The sequence below is a fragment of the Protopterus annectens genome, chromosome 5.part1 (assembly GCF_019279795.1).
Source record: "Protopterus annectens isolate FY-2018-M chromosome 5.part1, PAN1.0, whole genome shotgun sequence".
NCBI lineage: Eukaryota > Metazoa > Chordata > Ceratodontiformes > Protopteridae > Protopterus > Protopterus annectens.
This window is the reverse complement of record NC_056736.1, coordinates 90960806-90980781: the sequence shown is the minus strand read 5'-3', so window position 1 is coordinate 90980781 and position 19976 is coordinate 90960806. Positions and strand designations below refer to the sequence as shown.

Sequence of the window (19976 nt, the reverse complement as noted above, 5' to 3'; positions counted from 1 at the left end):
CAACCGCTTTCTCATTGCAACGCACATTCTGGGACATTCCAACATACTAGCGGACAGACTCAGCCGCACCATCCTTTCACCTTACGAGTGGTCTCTCAATCCCCAGGTAGCGAAGTGGATTTTTGCCGTATGGGGGCAACCCTGTTGCGATCTCTTCGCCTCTCCCTCAAATACGAAATGCAACAGCTACTTCTCTCTAATTCCCCCCTTCGGGGAATCCCCGACAGACGCTCTGGTGCATGCTTGGCCTCCCGGTCTGCTTTATGCGTATCCTCCTCTACCCCTGATGCTGAAACTCATACAGAAAGACAGTCGGTTGGGGAGCAGAATGATCCTCATTGCCCCATTCTGGCCTCGTCAAACATGGTTCCCTTACCTTTGGTCTCACCTGGTGAATCCTCCTTGGATTCTGGATCCCCTACCGGATCTAATATCTCACCCACTAGGTCTCCCGACCCCGAATCTGGACAGCCTAAAGCTGACAGCTTGGCTGCTCCATTTCCACTCCTAGTCAGGACTTTCAGTATCTCTTCCCCAGTTAAAGCCATACTAGTAGCGGCACACAAACCTTCCACTAGAAGGGTCTATCGCAGTAAGTGGAAGCGTTTCTCTATCTGGGTGGAGCATCATCATGTAGATCCCTTCACAGCACCGTTGCCGACTGTGTTGGAGTTCCTTACAGGTCTTTTTCATCAGGGAGCTAGCTGCTCAACGGTTAAGGTACAACTAGCAGCTATTTCTCATTACCATGTGGGACATGAATCAGGGCCTTTGATCACGGCAAAATTGTGCAAAACCTTTCTCAAGGGTACTTTCTTGCTCAGACCCCCTATCAAAGACATTGTACCTCCTTGGGATTTATCACTAGTCTTACAGGCCTTGACAGCTCCCCCTTTTGAATCTGCCGCTTCGATTGATCTTAAGTACTTATCCTGGAAAACGGCGTTCCTGGTCGCTATTACTTCAGCGAAAAGAGTTTCCGAGCTTCAGGCCCTTAGTGCAAAACCCCCGTACTTGGCCTTCCACCAGGATAGAGTATACCTCAGGACCAATCCCTCTTTTCTTCCTAAGGTGGCCTCAGAGGCGAATATCAATCAATCTGTTAACCTGCCTGTCTTTCCTAAATACCAAAACAAAGGAGAATACAAATTGCATTTGTTAGATGTGCACAGACAACTGCGCTTCTACATTCATAGGACGGCTGGTCATAGACAATCTGACCAGTTGTTCATCTCCTTTGCCAAATTTAACTTAGGCAAATCTGTTTCTAAAGTCACTCTGTCATGATGGATATCACAGTGCATTCTCTTGGCCTACGAAAGTTCGGGAAGGCCCACACCTCAGGCAGTACGTGCGCATTCTACTCGTTCTATATCTACCTCTGTTGCCTTTAGGTCTAGAGTTTCGTTGGATGATATTTGCTCTGCAGCTACTTGGTCCTCATCCCATACTTTTATCAACCATTATAAGCTGGATGTTATCTCCAGAGGGAGAGCATCCTTTGGCTCCGCAGTGCTCCGGAACATCCTTCCATGAAGGCCACCCAAGATCTAGGTAGCTGAGGGCTGTGTCCCAAAGGTTGCTGACAAATGAAGTTCCTACTTCAGATTAAGAAGTTATGTACTCACCATAACGTTCCATCTGAGTAGGTATCTTCATTTGTCTGCAACCACCCCCCCCCCCTTCCCCCTGACTTTCGGATTTTAGTTCTGGATGTCCCTTCCTTAGTTCCTTCGGGACGTATCTAGCCTGTTAGCTGCTTATATATGGGCAAACTTGATCTGAGGTCAGTCAGGGTTAGCAGGGGGTTATGGGTAAGGGGAGGAGCTAGGAGCTCGGATCTATTAGCTGTGAAATAAGTTGCTGGCTCGGATCCGATACCCCCAAAGGTTGCAGACAAATGAAGATACCTACTCAGATGGAACGTTATGGTGAGTACATAACTTCTTATTCCCGCTTCCAGTAGGTATGTTAAGATACTACTTAGAAACACATTAAAAAAACTGAAAGTGACAAAAGCGATAGAAAAATATAAGCTGTTTGTTAATGGGAGAGTGTCTTTAGACCTTAATGAACTGTATTGCAAAATTCTGCCACACATCATTCATTTTTGCTTTTAAAAAGAAAGATGTAAGATATGTGTCATCCTCAAAATTATTGGTGTCAGTAGCATGTTGGTCATGTAGTTTTCTTGTCTGTGCTAGACATCTTCAAAAAATCACGTGAGATGAGGGGGATTCAGAAAATTGTATGAAAGGTTAAATCAAGGCTAAAAATAGGAAAATCGTGTACAGGGGTAAATAAGGCCTGTAACTAGGAATGTTGTCCCAAAATAGGGATAGTTGTATGGTCTGATCGCCAGACACTCTACTTCTGTCAGGTTTTTGGAATGAGTGTTAAATGCTTTTCATTTATTTCACTGCTAGCTTATCATATTCCTTTTCACAGAAACATTTTTCTGTTACTGGCCTTGCATGTTAAATCTTTTGGACCCAGACTGTCGTAATGGTTTGCATTTAGCCCAGTGCCTCTTAGTCATTCTCTGCTTAATTTCCAGAGTCCTCTTTATTTTTGAGGACTCCTGTTGTGGGCCTAATACGTTTATTTACATTAGACTTCTGGCTGATTCTGTCTCTTTCAGGCTGATGTAGGACTAACTGACAGTGCCTTTTAGTGTTATCTGTTGCTTACTAGATACCGCTTCTTTGTTGAGGTTCAGTGTTGCTGGATTTGTATCTTTCTTTTGTTTAGACTTTGTCTTTTAAGGGGCCCTACAACATTACTCTCTTAGGGCTATCCATCAGTCTCGCATCTATTTCCAGAATGCAAGCTTTGCCTTAGAAGGCCCTACCTTTCGTGTAACAATCCTGTTTATTCACTTGATAGCCACATTACTTTAATTTCATTCTGGCTATTACTATAAAGCCGATTGGGTCTAGATCTTTGGACTTTTGATTCTCTTTTCCTTTACTACTTTGTTTTCATGACAGCGTATTAATATTTATTTCCCCATTCCTTGTCCAACCTTTGTAGTCATATGTCTTCACTTCAGCCCTGCATGCTAACTTTGCAATATTTTCAGTTCAGATATATCAAGTCCAGGTTATTTTGGAGGTGGTGTCTATCAGACAGCAACTGCAGTGATCCAACCAGCAAATTATTTGTGAGACATTGTCCCAGAAGTGTAGTAATATAAGGTACTTCTATCACATATGAAAGGTATATACTTAACATGAAGATAAATGTGCAGGACCAGCTCCATCTTCCTGTACAACCCAGCCTTCTCTGGTAGAAGTTTGAATGTTGTTGCAGAGAGCTTTGTCTGCTTCCTTGTTTTCTTTTCTTGTGCTCTACTATGAAGGTCCTAAATTAAACTTTTTTTTTCTCTTTTCAGGTGTAGTAACTGATTTGAAGGGTCATATTGTGACTCAGATAGCCATGGGAAAAGCTCACACGTGTGCTCTGACAAAGAATGGAGAAGTCTGGACATTTGGTGTTAACAATAAGGGGCAGTGTGGAAGAGACACAGGCATTATAAGCCAAGGAGGGAAAGGTGAGTTTGTAGGCTGTAATGGATTTTAGCAACCATTTCCAAGTTGTATAACTTGCTTACACTTTCCAGAGTTTAACTCTTTCAGTAAACAGTTGTAAATGCATTTGATCAGTAAAATATTTTGAAGAAATTCTGGAGCATGAATACTATTTTATTTGAACAAATAAATGCACATGCATTCTAACAGACTTACTATGTGAAAATTATCACATCTTTACACTGACATTACCTATACAGCTAGATGTTGCCATCTTCCTGAAGGTCATCATGCATGTCCCATACTTTTTTTTTTTATCCCACAGCTCTTTTTAACACTAACACTTTACTGAGAGAAATTGCTCCTCTTCATCTTCACCATCCCTTCAGAAAACTTTGTTTCTTTTTCATTAAATTTCCCCTTTACTTATTTTGCTTCCCTTAACTTCACTGCTATAAATGCTTTCCCACTTTTATGGAGTTGTACTAGAACGAGGGAAAGATCTGAAACTCTCACTTTTGGATTTAGACATATGCTTTCTTCAACTGTGCTAAGGCTACTAAAGAGATGCTTAGAGGCACAATGTGGCTCAAAAGTAATTAACAGTTAACAAGTAGAAATTTCACAGAGACCAAAGTTGCTCATATGAGCAGGTCCATAGAAGAGTTGCAGACATGTTTGCGTATGAGTAGGGGGTTCTGATACAGGCTTCGTTGACAGACATGAAAGAGTTCCTGGCTTTTCTGTGTGGTAGTCTAGACAGTTCAGTTATCCATAGTGGAGCTCTGGATTTGGGAGATAAATTAAACATAGAACCCTGAATATCCATTAGTGATGCCCACTGGACTGTGTCTTAACATGTGGTACTTTCTGCACTACTCCTCCATCTCACAGCCAAACAGCTACATAAACATTGGGCATACAAATACAGCAGTCCATGTGAGGTGTTTTAGCCATATTTTTGTGTTGTCTGTTGTAAAGAAGTACTTTCACTGGGCTGTAATTGTTGCTGAAAGATTCATTCTTATACCCAGTATTGTTTGTGTTTTCACAGGTGTTGTGTTATCAGGGTTTTCCACTGTGACTGTAGACCTGCCTGATGTTGGGAAGCTGTCTGGGCCCACTGACGGTAGCAAGCCAGATCCTGGCACAGTCGGGGTCACTGTGACAAGTTTAGACTTTGGTAATGACTATATCCCACTCCTTCTGTGGGCACAGTGCCTGTGCATCCCACCCCACCCCATAGTCCCAGGGCACCACCTTAGGACAAGAGAAGACAACACGTTAGCAGTAGGAGCACCCTCATATACAGAGGCAAAGTTATTTTTAGCTGCAGCCAACTGCATTGAGTATAAGTAGGATATGTGCTTGTGGCCAGCCATACCATGGGTTCCGCCCTGTCCTCATCAGAATGTCTGTATGGCCAGTATGCAGCAGTTTTGCAGGGCCATTATACAAGGACAAAGACCAATGTAACCATGACTAACCGAAAGTTGCCAGCCCAGCAAGCTGGAATTTTGTAAATAATTATATGTCACTTGAAAATATTAATATGATTTATATAGAAATGTGACACTGCCAGCCTAGAATTTTGTAAATAATCACATGTCATTTGTGAATATCAGTATGATCCATAGGCTTGTCTTACAAATGTAAGAGAACTTACTGGTGCAGAAGTGTGTATATGATCTGTACTGAGCTTCAAGAATGTAACCACAGTTTACCCTCTTGGAAAAGAACAAAGTTAACTTGCATACGCTAAGGAAATAAGTGAATTGTTTTACGATTGTGTTTCTTTCTCAGTTTCACTGAAGGTGACAGGATGTCTACAGCTAGAGTTTCTTTCTATTTTCTCGAAACAGGGGTAATTACTAGGTTTGGAATGTAAGGTGTTTTTATTGCTCTGTGACTTCCTAGTAGCTGCACATCTGAGAGATAAGTATTATTCACAGAGAAATGTTAAGTTTTGTTGGTATCTGTTAACCTGGGAACTGAAGGCAGGTGTCAAATAGTGATGTCATCCAGCTGACCCCGCAGTAATATTGTGATATTAATTTGGGGACTCTCTCAGAGAGACTGTGCATTTTGTATTTGTCTTTGGACCTGGAAACATCCACTCATCAGCACTTGTCTAGCTAATAGTAAGTAACTAAGGAAAAGTGAATGTTCATTGTTTTTCACTGTTGCAGTCCTTACAAAATGGGTTATCTGGTTCCCGGTAGCCCTCAGTCACCCAGAATACCAAAGTCCCTGGTATAGGATGGCTGCCTTTGGTTTAAGCTTGACGTCAGGTACAAAGGAAGGCAGCCAATGCCAATGTTCATCGTGCATACAGCTGCAGTAATCACATATGGGTTCTCTGCCGTCAGGCGGGTCCTCGGTCGGCCGAATTCCAAAGTCTAGGTCCGGCGTCGGTTGTTGTCGCTTTCTTTCCTGACGTCAGTGCGACAGGGGTATATAAGACACAGCTGACGCCATATTCTTCAGTCTTTTTTGCCGCGCGGTGCCCGAAGCAGAAGCAGTTCGCTCTTTCTTGCTGCAGACCCCAAACAGAAGCTTTTTGCACGAGTGCCAGTTGGCCGAGTACTTTCTTTTTGTATTCCGACTGCTTAGTTGAAGACATCCTCAGATAAGTACCCTGTTGAGGACCCTCTTTTCTTGCTTTAATGAATGTCAGAGAAAGTTAATAACTGTCTTGCCTGTGGAAAACAGATTCTGCACCGTGATTTTCACTCCTATTGTATCACTTGTTTGGGCCTTGAACACAACTTCCCTAATTGTGCTCTTTGTGCTTCTTTCAACCCGCGTACCATTCGCCGTAGAGCTCGGATCTTGTTCAAGCATTTCGGTGTTTGGCCGAAGTTCGTTGGTATGGCGTATTCTGGTCTCCCGACTTCAGATGTGCCTAAGAAGTGCAAGAATAAGGACCACGACAGGCTTAGGGTCAAATTAGCCGACGACATCCATGTTATGTTGGTTGTCAGCCCAGCGGTAGTCAGTGAGGCGCTTTCATTGCCCCTGCAGTCCGCGGATGGTCAGCAACAGGCATCTGAGGAGACCTTTTCTGAGTCCTCCATTCCGCAGGCTTCCACTTCATCTTTGGACCCTCCACCAGTCGCCGCCTTTGATGGACCTGGAGCCACTAAGCAGGTGCCAGCTTCTGAGGCCTTTTTTCTCCGCCCGGAGACCAGATCCAGACTGCCGACCTTGGCTCAAACTACTGTGGTGGCTAGGCCTCCTGAGCCCCTCCAGACTTCTAGCAGGCCTCCCAGCCAAAAATAGACTACAAAGCAGGAGCCGGCCTCCCCTCAAATGCCTCAGTCTCAGATGATTAAGATGGCTAGTGATCTCTTGACCTTTATCAGGGGCTCTCAGCCACCTCCTTCTAAGAGGGCTAGGGAATTGTCCCCAGAAGTTTTGTCTGCCTCAGATTCTGAGGTTTCCAGCAATTCTGCGGATGAAGAGGGAAACTCTCAACTTTGTTCTGGTTTTGAGGATTCTGATGCAGAAGACCCTATCCCTTCTGCCTCCCCTCCAGAAAATTTCTCTTTTGGAGATGCTCTGAATACTCTTAGGGAGCATTTCAAATGGGAAAGTCAGGACTACCCTCCGTCTAAGAAACTGATTAGGGATTCTTGGATTTGCCACAGCTTAAGCCTTTGGTTATCCCTCCATTTTTTTAAGTTGTTGTTGATGTTTTCTCGGAGAATTCCTTGACTCCTAATTATGTTCCTCCTGCTCCCAGAAAGCCTGACTGGTATTATAGAGTTCCTGATTCTCATCAGTTCCTTTTCAAGAATCCTACTATGGATCCAGAGATTATTTCTCAGGGCCCATAAGGTGTTAAAGCCACGGTTGCTAAAAATCCTGTTCCTTCTGACAGGGAATCTAGGGCCTTGGATAGGTGGGATAAAAAAGTTTATACTTCCTCCACCCTGGCTATTAGGTCTTTTAATTGTCTTTCATATGCTTAAGTATCAGCAGCATACTTTGGAGGCCATTAAGGCTAAAATTGCTAGTGTTCCTTCCCTGATGGAGAGTAAGGACATACAAGATTTATTGAATTCTGCCACTCTTGTCACTAAACATTGTCTACATTGTGGTTTTGACACTTTGGAGGCTTCTTGCAGGGCAGCAGCCACTGGTTCTCTTATTAGAAGACATGCTTTGCTCAGGGAACAGCCTCTTCCTCAACTTGTCAAATCTAAATTACTGGATGTGCCTTTGCACAAGGACAATCTTTTTAGTAGCAAAGCAGAAGAGGTGTTGAAAAAATTGGAGGATAAGGCCAAATCAATGCAAACTGTTAAGGATTTTCTGCAACTTCAGCCTTCTCGTGTTTGTAGGCATTACCCTTCTAAGAATTGGACTTTTCCTGACCCTAGTAAACAGGGTCACACTAGGCATACTAGGGGTTACAGATGATCTAGGGGACATGCTTCCACCTCTCAAAAGGCTAAGCACTGGCAGTCTTCCTCTTCAAAATCAGGGAGTTCTAAGCAAACTTCCCAAAGCAAGCATTCCCAATGACTCCGGCCTTCCTCTGCCTGCCTCTGCGGTAATGCCTACAAACACGTTTCCTTTGGGGGGAAGGTTAGCCATTTTTGCAGATGTCTGGTACACCATTACAGGTGACAAATGGGTGCTCCAAATAGTATCCCACGGCTACAAGTTCTCCTTTCGCACCTTCCCGGTTCACCAAGGATACCCAGACATCCCCCCTCTTCAAAGGACAGAAGCAGAAAAACAAGTTTCTTCTTTGCTAAACCTGGGAGCAATAGAAGCCATTTCCTACACTTCAGATAGGCCAGGGTTTCTATTCAAGACTTTTCCTGGTTCCCAAAAAAGGGTGCACTTGGTGCCCTATTCTGGATTTGTCTATTCTAAACATTTTTCTGGTGATTCCCAAGTTCAAAATGCTCACTCTTCAGCAGTTGCTGCCAATGCTGGCCAAGGATTCCCAATAAGGGAAAGCTGCAGGCAGTTCCTTTGCTTCAGGGCAGGGAACAGACACTTCCAGTTCTCTGCACTGCTCTTTGGCTTATTTACTGCTCCCAGAGTTTTTACAAAATGCTTGGCTCCCGTCATTGCTTTTTGCAGACAGTGAAACATTCAAATTTAACCTTACTTGGATGATTGTCTTATTCAGGCAAACTCTCCAGAGCAACCTCTAAAGGATTTGGACTTTGTAAAGAACCTTCTCACCTCTTTGAGGCTACACTATCAATGAAAAGAAGTCAAAATTGGTACCCACCAGGGAGATTGTATTCCTGAGAGCGAGTCTGAACACAGCCGTCCAGATGGTATTCCTCCCTCAAGAGAAACAAATGGATCTTTCGAATTACTTCAAGAATTTGGCAAGCATGACCCAGCTCTCTGCAAGGCAATTCCTGCAAGCCCTGGGATTCATGGCTTCATGTATTCTGATGACTCTATATGCAAGACTGCATATGAGGAAAATTCAGTGGTACCTCAAAAACCTTTGGTGTCAACACAACTCAGGATTTAGACTGGATTCTTCCCTTGATTCCCTGCCTGCAGACTGAGTTTCTTTGGTGGGTGACGGCCTGTGCATAGAACCAAAGGCTTGCCTTTCTGTCCACCTCCTGCCAGCCAGACTCTCACCACAGATGCCTCGCACTACGCTTGGAGAGCTCATCTAGAGGGCAGATGCATTCAGGGGACTTGAAACTATCAACAAGTTCATTTGCACATAATTTGAAGGAAATGATGGCAGTCCAGCAGGCCTTGATGGCTTTCAAGCATCTTCTCTCTCCTGGTACTCTTCTAGTCAGGACAGACAACACCACAATCATGTGGTACATCAACAAGCAGGGAGGGGCTCACTCTTACCCCCTGTGCAGAAAAAGCATAATACTTTGGTCCATGGCAGCTTCCATGGACATTCATCCATTAGCTCAGTTTCTTCCTGGAAGGCTCAACAACTTGGCAGACTGGTTGAGCAGGCAAGTCCTGGATTCTCACGAGTGGCAACTAAACAAGACCATCTTCTATCGAATCATTCAGTGTTGGAGCACTCCCCAGGTGGATCCTTTCTCCTCTCCGACCATCCACCTTCTTCCAACCTTTTGCACCAGGGATCATCACCACAAAGCTTGGAAAGTGGATGATCTGTCCTTCCCCTGGACACAGCTTTCGATCTATGCATTCCCTCCTCTGCCTCTTCTTTCCAGAATGCTGTTAAAGATAAAGGGTGAAAAACCAAGGGCCATCCTCATAGCTCCAGACTGGCCCAGGCAACATTACTTCGCAGTCTCTCCCAGTCTCAACCTTGACATCTTCCCCTGACACCAGATCTCTTGGTCCAGGAGGAGGGAAAAATTCTGCATCCTCATCTTCAGACTCTGCATTTGGCAGCCCGGCTCATAATTTAAACCTTTCCCAACAGGTGGTTGAGGTCCTTCATGAAGCCAGGAGGCCTAGCACTAGGAAATCTTACGCAGATAAGTGGAAAAGATTCTCCTTTTGGATGCAAACTAGAGGGGAAGACCCTTCTCAACCTACTCTTCCTCTTATTCTTGACTATTTGGCAGTCTTACTTAATGGTGGACTTTCCTTTTCTTCTATCAAGGTTCATGCTTCAGCTATGTCTGCTCATTGTTCCTTTGAGCAACCCACTTTCTCTCATCCCTTGATGAAACAGATCCTCAGGGGAGCTAGCAATTTAAAGCTTCCCAGAAGGGCACCTACTCCTGCTTGGGATCTTAATTTTGTACTTGAGAAACTTACTCTGTCTCCTTTTGAACCAGATGCCTCAGCAGATTTGAAGTTTCTCTCCTGGAAAACTGCCTTTCTCTTGGCTGTTCAACTAGAAGAGTTTTTGAGCTGCAGGACTTAATGGCAGTGGAGCCTTTTATCTTCTTCCATGTGGATCGGGTTTCTCTTAGAACTAATCCCTCTTTTATGCTTAAAGTGGTTTCTAGCCTGACTCTTAACAGTCAGAATAAAGGAGAAAGATTACTGCATTCCCTGGATGTGCATAGACAGCTTAGATTGTACCTGGACAGGACTAAACCTTTTCGAAAGTCAGATCAGTTGTTGGGTCAGTTTTGCTCCTGGATCTCAGGGCAAAGCTATTTTAAAGCAGACCATTTCTAAGTGGATTGCTCATTGTAGTCACTTTTGTTATTTACAGCATGGCAAGGTTCCTCCACAGAGTATTAGGACCCATTCTACTAGAGCAGCTTCTTCCTCAGCAGCTTTTTTAAGGGTGTACCTACTAGGGACATCCTGGAAGCAGCTACCTGGACTTCTGTCGACACTTTCACTAAACATTACAATTTACACTTGTTTTCTAAGTCCAGGGCTGGTTTTGCCACTGCAGTATTGCAAGGGCATCCTTACCAACCCTTAAACAGTGGGTGTTCCTCCTCCCTTTTTATTTTTTTTTTTCCTGGGCTTTGGGAATAAACCCATTTTGTAAGGACTCCAACAATGAAACATGATGAACATTGAACAGTTATGTACACTTACCATAAATGTAGATGTTAGAGTGTATTCACTGTTGCAGTCCTGATCCCCCCCCTTCCATCCCCCTTTTTTCAGAGGGCACAGGCTGTTTTTTTTATTTTCCTGGTCTAACCTTTTTTGGGGGGCTCCTGACAGTTGAGGCAAGAAAAACTGAGGAAATGGCATTGGCTGCCTTCCTTTGTACCTGACGTCAGGCTTAAACTGAAGGCAGCCGACATCATATACCAAGAACTGGTATGCTGGCCGATTGAGGGCTACCGGGAGCCGGATAACCCATTTTGTAAGGACTGCAACCGTGAATACACTCTAACATCTACATTTATTTACCTTCTGGTGAATGAACAAGCCCTTAGCACTTTGCCTGAGGACATGAGAATCTGGTTAGCTGATAGACAAAGCAATAATGTAGATGACATGGGAAAGAAGGGAGACCTATACTTAGCAAGCAGGGCATCACTGCACAGGAAAGGGACACCCAGTGCTTCTCATGGGTCTAAAGGAACCCATGGCGGGCAGCCCACTCTGCCCCAACAGCGTCCGCCAGTAACAGGAAAAGCCACTAGTCCAGGTACACGTCCAGGACCTAGGGTTAAATGTTTTAAATGCAACCAGTGGAGCCATGTAGCATATAGATGCCCACGGAGGCAAGGAGGGGAACAAAAGGTGGGAGAGCCAGTAAGTGGGAATGACAGAATGCCAGCAGTAAGTTGTCTCGAGACAACAAGGGTACCAAACTACCACAAGAGGTTATATCCTATCTTAGTGAACGGGAAAGAGGCCATGACTAAGAGAGACAGCCTCTGACCTAACCATTGTGAAGCCTGCAATGGTTACAGAAAAGCACTGCTTGCTTGGGCAATCTTCTCCAGTCAGAGCTTTAGGAGGGACCCCATTCCAAATACCTTTGGCTAGAGTTCACCTTAACTGGGAGGGTGGAAAAGGAAGCAAGCAAGTAGGTATGTTTCAGGATATCCCTGCAGATGTCCTGATAGGGAGTGATTTTTATAATGCAGTACCATGTGTTTATGCAGTTACACGCAGTCAGTCTTGGAGACAAGCATGTGGGTCTGGTAGCCTGGGGTAGACCCAGACAGACTGCACACTTGCAGCCATAATGGTGAGGTGGTTACTTTAGAGAGGGAGCTACCCTGTAGCAGTGAGACTGAAGGTGAGCCACAGCTGCTTGTGGGTACTGATGTCCCCTTGGACAGAGTGACCGCAAGGGTAGAGATGAGTAGTAGTACCCAGAGTGACAGTGAGGCACCATTGTCAGGGGATGCCAGACTTCTTGTGGAAGGGGAGCTGGGAAGGGTTACAAAGAGAGGGTTGAGACAGGCTCAGCTCTCAGACCCTACATTACAAGGCCTGAGGGAGGTAGCTAGTGAGGGACCTGATTTTTAAGGGAAGGGGGAGTCTGTATACTGGGACAAAGGGCTACTGTACAGAGAGTGGACCCCTGAGGGAGGGCTAGAGGGTGAGAGAATACAGCAGTTGGTAGTGCCTAGAGACTACCATCTGGCAGTTCTAGCCATAGCCCATGATATTCCCTTTGCAGGTCATATGGGCATGAAACGTGCAAAGAGACATATTATTAAGAACTTCTATTGGTTTGGGAATTCCAGAGATGTAGCAGGGTACTGCAGGACCTGTGAGCAGTGCCAAAAGGTAAGCAAGGCAGGAGACAAGGTGAAAGCTCCTTTGATGCCTTTGCCTGTGATTGAGGAACCATTTCAGGAGGTAGCTATGGCTATTGTGGAGCCTTTGAGTACCCCAAGTTCCACAGGGAAAAAGTGTATCCTAGTGGTAGTAGATTATGCTACTAGATACCCTGAGGCAGTGGCTCTGTCCTTCGTTGAGGCAGAAAAGGTGGCAAATGCTTTGTTAGAGATTTTCAGTAGGGTAGGTTTCCCAAAAGAAATACTGACTGACAGAGGTGCCAATTTCATGTCAGATCTGCTAGCTTGTCTGTGAAGTACTGTTGGGTGAAGCACCTAAAGACCACCCCCTACCATCCCCAGACAAATGGTCTTGTTGAGAGGTTAAACTCTACACTTAGGACAATGCTACAGGCATTTGCAGATCAGTTTAAGAGGGAGTGGGACAAATGTTTGGCCCATCTGTTTGCTTACAGAGGGGTTCCCCAGGAATCCACAGGTTTTTCACCCTGTAAGTTGCTGTGTGGGCATAGGCTGAGGAGACCTCCTAGATTTGATTCAAGATGAGTGGGGAGGGTGTGTGTGAATCCCAGGAGGATTCTGTTGTGGCATATATCCTAAACCTCAGGACAAGGCTCAGGGAACTCATGGGCTTGGCCCAGGAGAACCTGGCAGAAGTCCAGCAGAAAAACAAAATCTGGTATGACAGGAATTCTCGAGCTAGAAAGTATTTTGTAGGGCAGCAGGTAATGGATGTTCTTCGTCTTCCATTGCTGCAGTCCTGACTATTGGGTATAGTCCGCGTCCAGTCGGCCCGAATACCAGAGTATAAGGCTGACGTCGGTCAGGGCGCATTAGACTGACGTCAGTACGTCAGGGTACTAATGCGCATGACCGACGTCATATCCTCAGTCTTTTTTGCCGCATGGTCCGATGCAGAAGCAGTTTTGCGAGTGCAGGTTGGCGTACTGAAATATTTCCGAAATCGGAGTTTCAGACCGAAACAGAGTTGGCTAAGTACCCCGTTGGGGAACATTTTAGTTTTTTCTTGCCTCAGTATTTTACCGGATGTCAGAAAAAGTGAATAACTGTATTTCTTGTGGGAAACAGATTCCTCATAGGGATTATCATACCTTGTGTATACCTTGTTTAGGGCCTGAGCACGACGTTGTTGGTTGCCGCTCTTGTGCTAGGTTTAACAAACGCACTATTAAGAGGAGGTTAGACTGTGCCAGGTTAGTGTTTGGGAAGCGTTGCAATTATAAAATGCCGTCGGATGCTCCGACGCCCGCTTCCTCCAAGAAGCGCAAGGATAAAACAGTGAAGCCTAGGGTTGAGGAACCGGCAGTCCCGGACGTCGGTTCTTTAGAAGGCTCAGTGGAGCCGGAGGTTTTGCCAGGAGTTTCCATGGAGTCCCAGGCAGAAACTATACTCTTACAGGATGTGCCTTCTCAGGAGGTAGGCCAGGCTGAGGGGCTTCTCAGGTGACTGTTCTTCCCTCTCTTCCCAAGGTAGTTAGGGCCTCTCCTTCTGTTGCCAAAACTTCTTTGAGAGGTAGGCCTACTTCAGCTTCAGTGGGCGCTTCTCCTAGCATTTCGGGTTCTGTACCTAAGAAACATATGCTTAAAATGGCAGAAGATTTGATTACTATGATTAGGGGTTCTATGCCCCCGCCTGATAAGAGGCCTAGGGTGGAACCGGAGTTTGATAGTTTTGAACAGTGTTCAGAGGCTTCAGAATCTTCTGTGGAAGATTTGCAGGAGTATCCCACTTATTCTGATTCTGATGTGGATGATTCCACTCCTACAGCGTCTCCACCTGAGGATTTCTCATTTTCAGAGACTTTGCATTCCATGAGGGAGCACTTTAAATGGGAAGGCCAGGATTACTCTGACTCCAGGAAAAGGCTTAGGGAGTTCTTGCTTTTACCCCAGCATAGGCCTTTAGCTATTCCTCCTGTGTTGAATGTGGTGGAACATGTTTTGCAGAGGCTTCCCTGAACCCTGACTCTTTGCCTCCTGCTCCTGTTAAGCCTGATAGGTATTATAGGGTGCCCAAGCTCAGAAATATTTGTTTAAGAGTCCTAGGGCGGACCCAGAAACTATTTCTCAAGGGCCTAAGGGTGTAAAGGCTTCTGTGGTTAAAAATCCTGTTCCCACTGATAAAGAGGCAAGGGCTTTGGATAGGTGGGGAAAGAAAGTGTATACTTCTTCCACTCTAGCCATGAGAGCTTTGAATTGTCAGTTTCACATGCTAAAATATCAGAATTATCTCCTTTCACAATTGAAATCTAAGGTGGATGCTTTGGCGGAAGGTATTGAGTGTAAAGAGTTGCTGGATTTGGTTCATGTGTCTGAACAAGTGGGTAAGCATTCTTTGCAATGTGGTTTTGATGCTGTACAGGCCTCCTCGAGGGTGGCTGCTACCAGTTCTGTTCTTCGCAGGCATGCCTGGTTGAAGGATCAGAATTTAGCTGAGCATGTTAAGACAAGGATTTTGGATGCTCCTTTACAGTCTGATGTGTTGTTTGGTTCGCCTGTGGAAGCAGTTTTAAAGAAAATGGAGGACAAAGCTAAGTCTATGCAAACTGTTAAAGATTTTTGCAGGTGCAGCCACCAAGTTTAGTAGAAATTGGCCTGCTAAGGGGTGGACATATCCTGCTTATGATTCTCAGTCTAGGGGTAGGTCTAGACGTGGTAGGGGCAGGGCTCAAGGTTCTTTTAGGCCTAGAACAGGAGTTCACCTGCTCAGACTTCTGGTGAGGGCAGGGGTCAGTCCTTTCGTAAACAGACCCAATGACCTGTTTTTCAGCTGCCAGCAGATTCACGTTTGGCAGCTCCTTTGGGAGGAAGACTGTCTCTTTTCAAAGAAAATTGGGATTTAATTACTCAAGACAACTGGGTGTTGGATATCATTCACCACGGTTACAGATTTTATTTCCATACAATGCCCCCTTTCAAAGGCATGCCAGACGTTCCTCCTCTACAAAGAAAAGAGGCTCACCAGCAAGTTTTACAGTTACTTCACATAGGGGCCATTCAGCCAGTCCCTGTATCAGAAAGGGGCCTAGGATTTTATTCTCGCCTGTTCCTTGTACCAAAGAAGGGGAACACGTGGAGACCAATTTTGGATTTATCTCTCCTCAACACGTTTCTGGACATTCCCAAGTTCAAGATGTTGACGTTACAACAGCTTTTACCTCTGCTGGGCAAAGATCACTGGATGGTAACTTTAGATCTCAAGGAAGCTTACCTTCATGTGCCTATAAGGCTAAGTTGCAGGAAGTATCTGCGGTTTCGAGCTGGAAATTCTCATTATCAGTTCTCTGCATTGCCCTTTGGCTTATCTACTGCGCCCAGAGTATTCACAAAGGTTCTGGCCCCAGTGATAGCTTACTTCAGGCTTCAAGGAATTCAAATCTATCCTTACTTGGACGACTGCCTGATTCTGGCTCAAGAAAAGGAAGACCTTCTACAGCATCTGGAATATGTTATAGCAGTGCTAAGATGCCTAGGGTATTCTGTGAACGAAATAAAGTCCAGTCTAGTACCCTCTCAAGACATGTGCTTTCTGGGTGTGAGACTGAATACAGCAGCCCAGATGGCCTTTTTAACCCCGGACAAACAAAAGAGTCTGTCACTTTACTTCCATCAACTATCTCATCAGTCCGTGCTGACTGCAAGGACAGTCCTTCAAGCATTAGGGTTCATGGCATCTTGTATTCTGGTGCTTCCCAATGCCAAACTGCATATGAGGAAGCTGCAATGGTATCTCAAAATGTATGGACACAGCACTGCCAGGATTTGGACACTGTCATTCAAATAATACCTTGCCTTCAAAAGAATTCTTGTGGTGGGCTCAGGAATGTCACCTAAACAAGGGACTCTCTGTGACCCGGCCAGAGGCAAGTCAGATTTTAACGACAGATGCCTCGGACATTGCTTGGGGAGCTCATCTAAATGGAAAGTGGATACAAGACAAGTGGCCTGCCAGACTACAGCATCTACATATCAACATGAAGGAGATGTTAGCAGTCCAGTTTGCATTAATGGCTTTCAAGGAGTTACTTCTTCCAGGGCAGGTGTTGATTCTAACAGACAACACAACTGTCATGTGGTACATCAACAAGCAAGGGGAACACATTCTTATCCTCTATGCAGGCAAGCAATGATTTTATGGGAGACTGCGCTAAGCTTGCAACTAACTCTTCAGGCAAGGTTTCTGCCAGGAGCACAGAACTCCTTAGCAGATGTGTTAAGCAGACAAATCATGGATCCCCACGAGTGGAAACTGGATCTTCATGTATTTCAGAAACTGACAGTGTCATGGGGAACTCCAGACATAGATCTGTTCGCTTCTCCACTAAACCACCAGCTGCCAAAGTATTGCACAAAGGGGTTTCATCACACAGCTTGGAAAGTGGATGCTCTGTCTTTCAGTTGGAAAAACCTTCATGTGTATGCCTTTCCACCTCTACCTCTTCTTCCAAAGGTACTATTAAAGGTCAGACAAGACAGGCCAAGGATGATTTTGATAGCTCCAGATTGGCCTCGGCAACACTGGTACCCACTACTACGGAGTCTGGTAAAGAAGCCTCCATGGCCTTTACCTCTGATTCCTCATCTGTTATCTCAGAAGGACGGTCATCTGCTCAATGTCAAGCTTCACTCTCTTCATCTAACAGCCTGGCATATTCTGTGTTGAAACACAGCAGGTCTCAACTTCCTCAACAAGTTTTAAATGTGATTATGGAAGCTAGAAGACCTAGTACAAGGAGAGTGTACGCAGAAAAATGGAAGAGATTTTTATTTTGGAGTACAGCAAAGAATTTGGAGATTTCAGAGCCTAATTTGAGTGTGGCTCTTCAATATCTTACTGAATTATTGGACAAAGGTTTGTCCTTCTCTTCCATAAAGATTCATGCTGCAGCAATTTCAGCTCACTATGATTGTGACCCACCTTTGTTTTCGCATCCTTTGTTCAAGCAGTTTCTTAGAGGGCAAAGAATATAAGACCCCCACGTAGAGCTCCTACTCCTGCTTGGGATCTCAATTTTGTGTTGGAAAAACTTACTCTACAACCTTTTGAGCCTGCAGCTACTGCTGAATTGAAATATTTGTCATGGAAGACTGCTTTTCTGTTGGCTATTACTTCTGCAAGAAGGGTGTCTCAGTTCCAGGCCCTTATGGCAGTAGAGCCCTTTTGATTTTCCATAAGGATAGGGTATCAATACGTACTAATCCTTCTTTATGCCTAAGGTGGTTTCTAGTGTGGCTTTAAACCAAACAATTCATTTGCCTACGTTTTTTGCAGATCCTCAAAATAAAGGGTAAAGATTTTGCACACTTTAGATGTACACAGGCAATTGCGTTATTATTTAAGCAGGACTAAGGATTTTAGGCAGTCTCAGCAGTTGTTTGTTTCTTTTGCTTTGAGTTCTCAGGGCAAGCCTGTGTCAAAACAAACTATTTCTAGGTGGATTGGCTTTTGCATTGCATTTTGTTATTCCCATCATGGCAAGGAGATTCCAGCTGGGATTAGGCCTCATTCCACTAGGGCTACTGCCACTTCAACAGCATTTCTAAGGGGGGTGGCAACTAAGGATATTCTGGAAGCAGCTACTTGGAGTTCAGTGCATACTTTCTCTAGGCATTATCACCTTCCTATCTACTCTAAGTTTAGGGCTGGTTTTGCCACAGCTGTTTTACAAGGCATGTTGTCAGCTCCTACTACTTTATAATTTGCCAGCCTCCCTTACCTCTGCTTTGGGATTCTACCCAATAGTCAGGACTGCAGCAATGGAAGACGAAGAACATAGTACAGTTTTGTACCTACCATAAATGTAGATGTTCGAGGATTCCATTGCTGCAGTCCAATTTACCCTCCCTCCTTCCCCTCTGTATTTAGGGGTGGTTGTGTAGGTGAGTTTACATGTTTATATTTTTGTATATATTGTTGTATATATTGTACATGTTTTTGGTGCAGGTTGTTTTGGGACTTGTCTTTTTAGGGTCTTCTGACATCTGGGGCAAGAAAAGACTGAGGATATGACGTCGGTCATGCGCATTAGTACCCTGACGTACTGACGTCAGTCTAATGCGCCCTGACCGACGTCAGCCTTATACTCTGGTATTCGGGCCGACTGGACGCGGACTATACCCAATAGTCAGGACTGCAGCAATGGAATCCTCGAACATCTACATTTATGGTAGGTACAAAACTGTACTTTCTCATTCATGTCAGACACAAGTTGCAGGCAGCTTGGGAGGGACTGTACAAGGTGGTAAGGAAGGTCACTGATGTTAACGACATGGTAGAACTGCCAGGTAGGAGGCAGGGGTACAGATTGTACCATGAAAACATGATGAAACCTTATGACAGGGAGTCCCTTGTGCTAAGTGTTGGCAATAGGAGGCAGGAGGAGTCCTGGGGGAATATATGACTACAGGGAGCTAGCCAGGAAAATCCCAAATTACTATGGTGGAGCTTAGAGTTGCAGGCGTATGATGGGACAGTGCAGCATGGTACTGGGGTCAGCAATGCCAAGGCAGCTGGAATCTCAAGACGGAATGGGGTTAAGTATTCCCAGATAGGCTTAACCCTCTCAAGCAACGTTTCTCAAGGGTCACTTGAAAAACGAGCTTGAGTTGGGGAGAAGTGTGACAAACCAAAATGCTGCCAGCCCAGCTAGCTGGAATTTTGTAAATAATTATATGTCACTTGAAAATATTAATATGATTTATATAGAAATGTGACACTGCCAGCCCATCCATCTAGAATTTTTTAAATAATCATATGTAATTTTTGAATATTAATATGATCCACTGGCTTGTCTTACAAATGTAAGAGAACTTACTGGTGCAGAAGTGTGTGTTGAACTGTATGTTCTGTACTGAGCCCCAAAAATGTAACCACAGTGTACTCCACTGGAAAAGAACAGAGATGTTAAGTTGTCAATCTCGCCTTCATTCTTGCTGGATGGGTTCGGAGCCGATCCTCGGCTCCGACTCGGCACTTGCTTAGCTTGAGAACTCCTTTTACCAGCTCGAGGCAACCCTATATCCCATGATGCAAGGCAGGACTACCTCAGATCTCGTTTGCCGCTTTGCGAAGAGGTCTCCTTTTTGCCAGCTGAGGTAAGTTTGAATTATTCAAACAGCTTAGTCAGGGTTTATCTCTCCCTTGTTCCTTTTTATAGTGTGTAGTGTTTATACAGCCTACCCTATTTCCCCATATAGTTTAAAAACTTCTAGTTTTTATAAAAAAATTCAGTTAGGCCTAGGCCTCCTTTCTTAATCCC

General features: G+C 44.7%; 1 protein-coding gene across 1 annotated transcript in view; it reads left to right on the top strand.

Annotated features, from left to right (window-relative positions):
* The window catches only part of MYCBP2 (MYC binding protein 2), a gene marked incomplete in the record, with an annotated part of 5088083 nt that overhangs the window by 1142728 nt on the left and 3925379 nt on the right, over nt 1-19976 (top strand). The window contains 1 exon segment of the mRNA XM_044072904.1: nt 3395-3553. Within this exon segment, the coding sequence (XP_043928839.1) occupies nt 3395-3553 (159 nt within the window).